The sequence below is a fragment of the Pseudorasbora parva genome, chromosome 4, assembly GCF_024679245.1.
Source record: "Pseudorasbora parva isolate DD20220531a chromosome 4, ASM2467924v1, whole genome shotgun sequence".
NCBI lineage: Eukaryota > Metazoa > Chordata > Actinopteri > Cypriniformes > Gobionidae > Pseudorasbora > Pseudorasbora parva.
The window spans coordinates 8,794,586-8,805,837 of NC_090175.1; the positions used below are offsets into that span (position 1 = coordinate 8,794,586).

Below are 11,252 nucleotides of genomic sequence, written 5' to 3' on the forward strand. Positions count from 1 at the left end.
GTATTGATGCTTTGAGGAAACTGCATTAGTGTGATTAGTGTCCAAAGCATGTGTAAAAAAACATGCCAATTTTATTGCTCAACAACACTCCATGACGTCAATAGCGGAGAGCCCGTGAGTATAAGATGGTCATCATTTTTTGCCTTCAGGGGTCGTTTGTAAAATAGCACAGGGTGAAGGCAAATTAGAAATGGAAAATCAGAGCAAGCATTTCAGGAAGTGTGTGCTTCCATGTCCAAGGTTTCTGACACCTGACTTCCATGATGATGTGCTGTCTTTGGTGTCATCGGATCCAGCAGATAGCATGTTGCTGGCTCCATCCAGCCAGGAAGAGGTGGATGTGGTCGAGGATGGCAAGGATCTAATTTGTACGGAGCACTCTCAGTGACGTTTTAATCATATTGAGCACGCATTAATCCATTCCAATATTCACATTATGTGAATGGGGACGGGTTGTGTAAGCATGGATATGGGAAGATGCCCCTTGTTGAAGAGACACTTGCCAGCTATCTCTCAAAGGGTGGATCCTCCTCTCTGAAACTGACGGCCATGACATCTTTGCATCTTTTCTCCTTTTTGATAGGTTAATCTTCTTGGTGTTAATGCAGGGTGAACTGAATATTGTAGGACAGGGGTAGACAATATAATAATAATCTGTTATCATTATTAACATTAATTCTGAGAACTGTTAATACTAAAGCTGTTAAAACGCATTTGAAGAAAGCTTTTGTCAGAACCCTTGTTATTCTTAATTTTGACATTAACATTATGACCACTGAGAGGTGAAGTGAATAACACTGATGATCTCTTCATCACGGCTCCTGTTAGTGGGTGGGATATATTAGGCAGCAAGTGAACATTTTGTCCTCAAAGTTGATGTGTTAGAAGCAGGAAAAATGGGCAAGCGTAAGGATTTGAGCAAGTTTGACAAGGCCCAAATTGTGATGGCTGGACGACTGGGTCAGAGCATCTCCTAAACTGCAGCTCTTGTGGGCTGTTCCCGGTCTGCAGTGGTCAGTGTCTATCAAAAGTGCTCCAAGAGGAACAGTGGAGAACCGGCCACAGGGTCATGGGCGGCCAAGGCTCATTGATGCACGTGGGGAGCGAAGGCTGGCCCGTGTGGTCCGATCAAACAGACGAGCTACTGGAGCTCAGATTGCTCCAGAAGTTAATGCTGGTTCTGACAGAAAGGTGTCAGAATACACAGAGCAGCTCAGTTTGTTGCGTATGGAGCGGCATAACCACAGACCAGTCAGGGTGCCCATGCTGACCCCGCTAAAAGCACCAACAGTGGCACGTGAGCATCAGAACTGGACCACAGAGCAATGGAAGAAGGTGGCCTGGTCTGAGGAATCACGTTTTCTTTTACATCACGTGGAAACATGGTCGGATGTGTGTGTGTGTCTTACCTGAGGAATGGCCCCAGGATGCACTATGGGAAGGAGACAAGCCGCCGGAGGCAGTGTGATGCTTTGGGCAATGTTCTGCTGGGAAACCTTGGGTCCTGCCATTGGTAAATGAATCTGTAAAAGTTATTTATGCAAGTGAAAATACTTTACCACAATGCCAACATATATTTCGACTTATTTCATTTGCCTTGCGCATTAATAAATTGCAGATGTTTGTTTTTTTGCACAGCGGTTATACAAGGTAAGGTTACAACATCAGAAAAATATGGCAAGTAAAGTAAAGCTATAAGTTAAAAGAAACATGAAATGGCACAGGATAAATGTGTAAATATGCAACAAAATAAATAAATATACAGGGTAAAAAAACTTGACAACTGCAGTGATGGCAATGCTACTCAAATAACTCAACATTTATGTTAGAGACTGTAATAACGTTCGTAGATTGGAAGGAAGGAGGCGGGAACCGGCAAACACTCAACTTTTATTAAATAAACAAAATGAAAGTAAACCATGGGCAGCCCCTCACAGACGACTGCCTGCACAAACATAAACAAAACTCAACATAAAGTCCAGGCCTGGTCCTCTCTCGTCTTCCGCTGCATTCGCTCCTCCTTTTATGCTCCCATCCCTTGGCCGCGAGACGAGACTGGTGTGTCGCGCAGCTGGTACTCATGACCACTCGTCACTGGCCCGCTCTAGTGGTCCCTCGCCCCGCTGCTTGCCACAGAGACAATCTTGATTATTTATTTAAAGAATTACCTGACAAAAGTTGCTGCAATTAGTGTTGGTTACGGTACTTAAATCAGGTCTACTCTCATTGCATCAAATGTTTCTATTTGTGTTTTGTCTGGCGTCCTAAACAAATTCTGTCCCATTGGCTTCTTTGAGTCATGGCCTCCTAATCTTTTAAACAGACCACATCTGTTTCCTCTGATAGCTGGTGGTTGTCGGTGACTGCCTTTGTATCACTTTGATAGATGCTGAATACAGGCGGTAGAGGAGATGCCATTACTTTTTCGAAAGTTTTCCCTCCAGTGTGAGTTCTCATGTGAATTTTAAGGCTTTGTTTCACTGTGAACCTCTTTCCACATTGCGAGCAGATGAACGGCTTCTCGCCCGTGTGGCTTCTTGTGTGAATTTGAAGGTGTCCTTTTTGCATGAAACTCTTTCCACACTGAGCGCAGATGAACGGCTTCTCTCCGGTGTGAATTCTGATGTGTCTCTCAAGGCTTTGTTTCACTGTGAACCTCATTATGCAATAAGGGCATGTGAAAGGCTTCTCTCCAGTGTGGATTTTCATGTGTCTCTCAAGGGTGCTGTTCAGTGTGAAACTCTTTCCACACTCAGAGCAGGTGTACGGCTTCTCTCCAGTGTGAATTCTCATGTGAATTTTAAGCTTTTGTTTCTCTCTGAAGCTCACGCCACACTGAGAGCAAGTGAAAGGCTTCTCTCCAGTGTGTATTCTCATGTGTCTCTCAAGGACATGTTTCAATATGAAACTCTTCATACAATAAGAGCAGATAAAAGGCTTCTGTCCAGTGTGAATTTTCATGTGAAGTTGAAGTTGCCCTTGTTGAATGAAACTCCTTCCACACAGAGAGCAGGAAAAAGGCTTCTCTCCGGTGTGTATTCTCACGTGACTCTCAAGGTTACTCTTTACTGTGAAACTCTTTCCACATTGAGAGCAGGAGAACGGCTTCTCTCCAGTGTGTATCCTCATGTGGCATATCAGCTGTCCTTGTTGTTTAAAACTTTTTCCACACTGAGGGCAGGAGAAAGGTTTCTCTCCAGTGTGAATTCTCATGTGAATTAGGAGCTGTCTCTGCTCCATAAAACTGTTTCCACACTCAGAGCAGATGAACGGCTTCACTCCGGTGTGAATTCTCATGTGACTCTCGAGGTGTTGCTTCACTGTGTAACTCCTTGCACACTGGGTGCAGGCAAAAGGTTTCTCTCCAGTGTGAATGCTCAAGTGTCTCTTAAGGCTCCGCTTTACTCTGAAACTCTTTCCACATTGAGGGCAGGTGAACGGTTTCTCTCCGGTGTGAGTTCGCATGTGCATTTTAAGCTTTTGCATCTCTATGAAGCCCATCCCGCACTCCGAGCAGGTGAAAGGCTTCTCCCCAGTGTGAATCCTCATGTGTCTCTCAAGGCTTTGCTTAAAAATAAAGCTCTTTCCACACTGAGAGCAGATGAAAGGTTGCTCTCCAGTGTGTGTTCTGATGTGAGTATTAAGCTGTTGTTTTTCTATGAAGCCCATCCCACACTCAGAGCAGGTGAACGGCTTCTCTCCAGTGTGAATCCTAATGTGTCGCTCAAGACTTTGTTTTAATGTGAAACTCTTTCCACATTGAGGGCAGGTGAACGGTTTCTCTCCCGTGTGTATTCTCATGTGACTCTCAAGGCTTTGCTTCACCGTAAAGCTCTTTCCACATTGTGAGCAGGCGAACGGCTTCTCCCCGGTGTGAACTCTCATGTGCCGTTTTCGCTGTCCGTGTTGTGTGAAACTCTTTCCACATTGAGAGCAAGTGAAAGGCTTCTCTCCGGTGTGAATTCTCATGTGAATTATAAGCTGTCGATGATCCATGAAACTCTTTCCACACTTGGAGCAGGAGAAAGGTCTCTCTCCCGTGTGAATTTTCATGTGACGTGTCAGCTGTCCTTGTTGTGTGAAACCCTTTCCACACTGAGAACAGATGAAAGGCTTCTCTCCAGTGTGATTCCTCATGTGAATATTAAGCTTGTGATTCTCTATGAAGTTCATCCCACACTCGGAGCAGGTGAAAGGCTTCTGTCCAGTGTGAATTTTCATGTGACGTGTCAGTTGTCCTTGTTGTGTGAAACTCTTTCCACACTGAGGGCAGATGAAAGGTTTCTCTTCCGTGTGTATTGCCATGTGCTTCTCAAGGCTTGTGAAATGCATCCCATATTGAGAGCAAGTGACAGAATCTTCTTTCAGTTCCTTCAGATCTAAAATAAAGATCAAAAGATCAATTTCAAAAATCAATTCAAATGACAATGCTCAACTCCAATTCAAACTTACACAAAGTTTTAGACACGTCACTATGTATTCTGGTTCATTAAAAATGAATGGTTGAGCTTTGAATTTAGACACAATCCCTTGTTTTAACTTTACCACTTTTTTGTTTCCTTTCTATTTCCTTTCCTTTTGTCAAAGAATGTTTAGTTCATTGTTTTTATTTATTTTTAATGTATACACATTTTTAAAGCAAGATGAACATGATAAATATGAATAATAAAGTTCCTACAGGTAAAGTGTTATGAAATGACTTATGCAATAAAAAGGCAAGTCAGTATTATAGTTTGATCTGGGTAACTAAAACCAGCTAGCCTCCATTTTCATATGTCTCATATCACACACTCTGGACACATTTACTCTTGCATGTAAAACATTATTTTAAGTAATGTTAAAATATGAAACTCTTACCAAATCCATTTTACCATTCACATAATGCATAATGTTTTTATTTGATTATCGTATGTAAAGTTACTTGGACTGGATATGTTAGTAGGCTAAACTAAGGAGTTAATTTAGACACGATTGTTCAGAAAAGTTTATTACATTTTTTTTTTGCATCTAATCTAATACAACATTGTTCTCAACTAATTTTTTCAACATTAATAATTTCTTGGAATGCCGTGTTCAATAAAAATATTTTAATATATAGTATTTTTTTATTTAATTAATACAAAATATAAACTAGTGATGCTACTTTTCCCCAGTTTCTGACCTGATTTACCCGAATTCAGTAGTTTTATCTAGAACTAAATACATGATGTATTAGAACAAAAAATTAAAACTTCAGTGGAAGCTTTGTAAATTTTAGCAGTATGTGAATAAATATTATGCACAGTAATAAACTAAAAAATAAACATTGTGGAATGTTCTGTATAAGTTACTTTCTAACGTTAGGGGAACGTTCTGTGTCTGCTGGGTACGAGGCTATCCGCTCCAACAATTAGAAGGTATTGAAATAAATGTTATAATTATAATAAAAACATTGTTTTATGAGATAATACAATGTGCGTCAATACAATAAATAATGACCACGAAAGGAATTACAGGAAATTACTACAGAATTAGCCTACATTTAAAACGAGCTTCAAGAAATTTTACAAACTTCCTCTTAAAGATGCAGTGTGTGAATATTAGTGGTGAGGTTGTGAATTGCAATCCTCCAACGCACACCCTTCCCTTTCGAAGCACATAGGGAAGCTATGGGGGCCGACACGGGACAAAGATGTCTTCATTGAAGAGAGCAGAGAATGACTAGCGCACCTATATAATGATCCTGTCTGCATGTTAATATCCATGGATCACTGGATCTTTGGTAAGTTATAACACTTATATCAAGTCTTTAAAACTAATAACTGCGTTTTCGCATTTCCCCCATTAACTCCAGTCATGCAGCAGCTCTTCTGCCACTCAGTCCGACTGAAGGGGGCGTGTTCTGGCGGGAAAGTGACGTCAAAGCATATCCTCCATTATAGACCATGTTCACAGTAGCATATGTGACGGGAATTAAAGGGATAGTTCACTTTAAAATGAATATTCTGTCATCCTTTACTCACCCTCAAGTTGTTTCAAACCTGTATGAATTTTTTTCTTCAGCTGAACACAAATGAAGATATTTTGAAGAATGTCAGTAACCAAACAGTTAACTGGAACCATTGACTTCAATAGTAATTTTTTTTCCTACTATGTAAGTCAATGGCTCCAGTTAACTGTTTGGTTACTGACATTCTTCAAAATATCTTCCCTTGTGTTCAGCTGAGGAAAGAAACTCATACAGGTTTGAAACAACTTGAGGGTGAGTAAAGGATGACAGAATATTCATCTTAAAATCAACTATCCCTTTAAAGGGAGGCTGTGAAGGATAGACATAGGCTACATCTCTTCAGTGGGTTGTACTGTTATTTAGTGTGTTTTTGGGTTGTTCAGCTGACGAAACACTGCAAGAATATCTTTCCAAGAAATCTCAGTAGACAGAAAACTGCAGACAAGAATATACTTGATTTAGGAGCTTTGTACAACAATGTCATTTCCCTCACAGCCTTGCTCTCATACCTGTCACGATGCTGCTCTGAATAAGGTCCAGTTTTTGAAGGATGATGTTATATTAAGTCATTTCTTACATTTGAAACAAAAAAAGTTACATAGTTGTACCTTTAAAATATTGTTCTGACAATTTTCCTACTATTGTGGACATCTACATCACCTTTAGGCATAAATAATTTCATGCATGTGGCTTTTCATTAGTCAACAGTAATTGATTTGTTACTTTGTAAGTGACAAATAGAAATAACAAACTTACTCTGTCTTTTATTCTGCCACTCTTGCATAGGTGTCTGGCAGGTCTTCACATCTGCTGCTGTGGTCTGGTTGTTTTCAGGCTGCTCCATCTTTATCACTAGGAAATGTTCGATGCAGCTTATTTCATCAGTCTCCATCAGTCAGGTTTAATTCACTCTGTTCCCTGATAGATATATTCTACAACCAAAATTAATTTGGTTTAAAATCATTGATTTGGCGCTCAAAACGATGCTTTAATAATGCCAATCCGTGGCTCGGGGATAGCTCGTCAAACTGGCAAAGTCACGTGATTTCAGCAACGAGGCCTCGTTACGTCATATGCTGGGCCGAACCCGGTTAACGCCGCAAGGAGGCGCCGATCTGCTGAACCATGATCCGGTTTTCCCCGATCTAGGTTCAGTTTTATAATTTAGGTTATAATATGCAGATATATGCAGAAGGGGCTAAATTCAGTTCTTCTCCCAGAAAACACACAACACAATAACAATTAATAAAAGAACACAAATGATACATACACTTTACTTAATAGCAATTTAATGATTTTTAGATTATATTTAATAGATTGCACTTTTTATAACATTCGCTATTGGTTTGCAAAAGTGTCATTATTATAAATGTTTGAGCTGCATTCTTGTTGATTTTACATTGTGTTGACCAGCAGGAGTCAAGTTGTTTTCAGCACTAAAAGAGACAGTTCACCCTAAATGTAAACTTCTGCCATCACTTACTCACCCTCAAGTTGCTCCAACCCCGTATAAGGTTCTTTGTTAAACACAAAAGAAGATATTTTAAAGAATGTTGTTTATCAAACATTGACAGTAGCCACTGACTGAAAAAACAAAACAAAAAACTATGTAAGTTTATAGCAACCGTTAACGGTCTGGTTACCAACAGTATTTTTTTCAACCTTATCAATCTTCTATTGTGTTAATTTTCAGATGCCAAAAATCAGGCTGTATTTTTCCAATCAACAAAGCCTAGATGCCAGCTAAACTCAGGTGAAGTGAATAACACTGATTATCTCTTCATCACAGCTCCTGTTAGTGGGTGGGATATATTAGGCAGCAAGTGAACATTTTGTCCTCAAAGTTGATGTGTTAGAAGCAGGAAAAATGGGCAAGCGTAAGGATTTGAGTGAGTTTGACAAAGGCCGAATTGTGACAGCTAGACGACTGGGTCAGAGCATCTCCTAAACTGCAGCTCTTGTGGGCTGTTCCCGGTCTGCAGTGGTCAGTGTCTATCAAAAGTGCTCCAAGAGGAACAGTGGAGAACCGGCCACAGGGTCATGGGCGGCCAAGGCTCATTGATGCACGTGAGGAGAGAAGGCTGGCCCGTGTGGTCCGATGAGACGAGCTAGTGGAGCTCAGATTGCTCCAGAAGTTAATGCTGGTTCTGATAGAAAGGTGTCAGAATACACAGGAAATTCTGAGGAGGCACACCAAGTTTTGTGAATTCTTCCAATATGGGGCACAACAACCAAAAAAACATAACTGCAACCATTCGAACCCTGAAGTTGAAAATTGGTATGCTCAGACACTAAATAAATATAAACACCAATAACCAATTCAATTTTTGTTACTTATAACGTCAAACCAACAGAAAGTGCCACTGAAGAGGCATCTATTTTTGGTTATTATAACATACAGTCATTCGATGACTTTCACGGCGCAAGATTTTGGCACAACTCTACAAACTGATTGAAGAGTTAAAAATGTTCCTCATCCAGGATAATTCAGGATATGAATATGTAAATATATTCTATAATTGCCGACATGGAATGGTGTTCAAAACTCACCTCTCTCGCCAAAGAAAAGCAAAGCAAAGATGAAAATATTCTCACTTCTAGAACAGACAAATTGCGACGCTTCAGGTCCAAGCTCGCCCTTATTTGTTAAATAGGATCAACTCGATATGTTTTCCTTGTTTAATGCTCACTCAAAATCCCTGGTGTTATTACCCAGCATCTAAGACCTAGAGGAGACGCTCAAATCTTACTTTCCTTACTTGTCTTATGCAGTTTGGCTTGGGTCCTTGATACTTGAGACGATGTTAGATGTCTATTTCATAATAATATATTATACAATTTCTAGAGACATTTACTGTTGTGTTATAAACAATATAACACTTATGTGAAACAACAAGCTTAAAGGACAACTCCGGTGAGAAATGAACCTAGGGGTAATTAACAGATGGTTACCGAGTAGATCGTTCTCTGGGATGCGTTTTAATGAAAATTGAATGTAAAGAGTTTTATCTCTAAAAACAGATTAGCTTATAATGCTTGTCTATGGGGCACAGGGTAGACACAGGGTGGTAAAATTAAATCGCTAGTTAATACCACTAACAAGGCTCAAAATAGCCTCACACTAACACGGTAGCATAATGAGGGTCCCTACATGCAAACCGAAGCATTGAGAACTTTGTAAGAGTACAAACAGTTTAATAAGAAGATACTTTATAAACATAGTGCCTTACGCGTTCACGGACAGGCACCGTCTCGAAAAACAGTCTCGATGAATCGATCTACGAGCGCTGTTCTAAGTGAGCTGGTCGATAGGAATTAAGTTTGTGAAATGTAATAACATGGACATTTTTATTTTTATTTATTTATTTTCTCTGTTGTGTTCAGTGTTTTCTTCCGGAAACAACGGACCATATGAGATTCCAAGTCACAGTTCATCACTTAGCAGAGCTCTCGTCGCTCGATGAGTCGAGACTGTTTTCCAAGATGGTGCCTGTCCGTGAACGCGTAAGGCACTGTCTTTATAAAGTATCTTCTTATTAAACTGTTTGTTCTCTTACAAAGTTCTCAATGCTTCGGTCTGCATGTTGGGACCCTCATTATGCTACCGTGTTAGTGTGAGGCTATTTTGAGCCTTGTTAGTGGTATTAACCAGCGATTTAATTTCACTACTCTGTGCCCCATAGACTAGTGTTATAAGCTAATCTGTTTTTAAAGATAAGACTCTTTACATTCGATTTCCATGAAAACGCATCCCAGAGAACGATCTACTCTGTAACCATCTGTTAATTACACCTAGGTTCATTTCTCACCGGAGTTGTCCTTTAATATTAGGAGGCAACACCGAAAAACATTGAAAAGTGCCTTAAATAAATTCTTCATATGTATAGCCTATTTGGTTTTGAGCTGCACATAATATCTTCATATTCATTTGAAATTGTCCTGTGACATCCTATGACATAACCTTTGAGTCCACAAATACACATATTAAGAACAAACCGTAAATTTCAGTGAAGATTCAAGATGTACTTTGCTATAAAAACACATCATAAGATACACTTCAGTTGGATTGTTAATCATCCACATGGGCCATTAGTGCTTGAACCCTAATTACTGTCGCTTGCGGCTATATTTGTTATTAAAGATGCACCGTTACCAGTATCATATCGAGTACAATACTGTGCTCTGTGCCGCTGCATTGGGCAGGCCGCAGGGCTCAACTGCCCGATGAATCGAGGCCAGCGTGAACAACGCTCAGGATAGTTGAAGAAACTTTTTTGCCTTAAATATCCTAGTGCAAGAGGACACAAAAGATAACTCAATTTGGTAATCGTGCAGACAGTCAACAAACACTAAATTGAGTTCTCTTTCACTTGCATTTAAATGAACAAATCAACACAAAACATTGTCAATTGGTGAGTATCCTAAAGAAACATAGTTAGTTATGTCTTAAGTGAATGTAAACAGCTGAGAAAGAAAATAAGCGTGTAACAGTATATTGGATCTGTGCAGCTCTTAAAGTGACAGCAGCCTAATATAAGCCTAGTGGCTGCTCTGTGTCCGTAAAGGTGGGGTAAGAGTTATTTCAAAACCGCTTTAGAAAAAGGACACGGGCCGAGTGGAATAACAAAATTGTAGCCAATCAGCAGGTAAGGGGCGTGTCTATTAATGATGGTGAGAAGAGCGCTCGCTCTCGCTCTGTGCACGTCATTATTCAAAACACACGAATCACACATGATGGACATTAGCCGAGAACTAGCCTAATATATGCTGCTTGACTATGCTCGTGTGTCATGTTCGCTTGTTTGTCCATTTGCGATCGTATTGTGGCTCACTTCAGCGATGATAAAGACCCGTTCATTTCCACTCCGTATGGAGCATCTAAATCTCCTCACTGTGTGCTTCAAGCATCAGCTCACACAATGTCTCCGACAAGTAAGATACTATACTCCTAATACAGTCTTGTTCAAAATAATAGCAGTACAATGTGACTAACCAGAATAATCAAGGTTTTTCGTATATTTTTTTATTGCTACGTGGCAAACAAGTTACCAGTAGGTTCAGTAGATTGTCAGAAAACAAATGAGACCCAGCATTCATGATATGCACGCTCTTAAGGCTGTGCAATTGGGCAATTAGTTGAAAGGGGTGTGTTCAAAAAAATAGCAGTGTGGCATTCAATCACTGAGGTCATCAATTTTGTGAAGAAACAGGTGTGAATCAGGTGGCCCCTATTTAAGGATGAAGCCAACACTTGTTGAACATG

The 11,252-nt window shown here is 40.1% G+C and overlaps 1 protein-coding gene across 1 annotated transcript in view; it reads right to left on the bottom strand.

The window, feature by feature from the left end:
* Positions 1-1,257: 1,257 nt before the first annotated feature.
* The window catches only part of LOC137073761 (zinc finger protein 850-like), a 58,493-nt gene continuing 48,498 nt past the window's right edge, over positions 1,258-11,252 (bottom strand). The window contains exons 8-9 of the mRNA XM_067442469.1: positions 6,746-6,875; positions 1,258-4,379 (exon numbers count right to left, since the gene is read on the bottom strand). Coding sequence (XP_067298570.1) covers positions 2,308-4,379; positions 6,746-6,875 — 2,202 coding nt within the window. The 3' untranslated portion in view covers positions 1,258-2,307. The remainder of the gene's footprint in view (positions 4,380-6,745; positions 6,876-11,252) is intronic.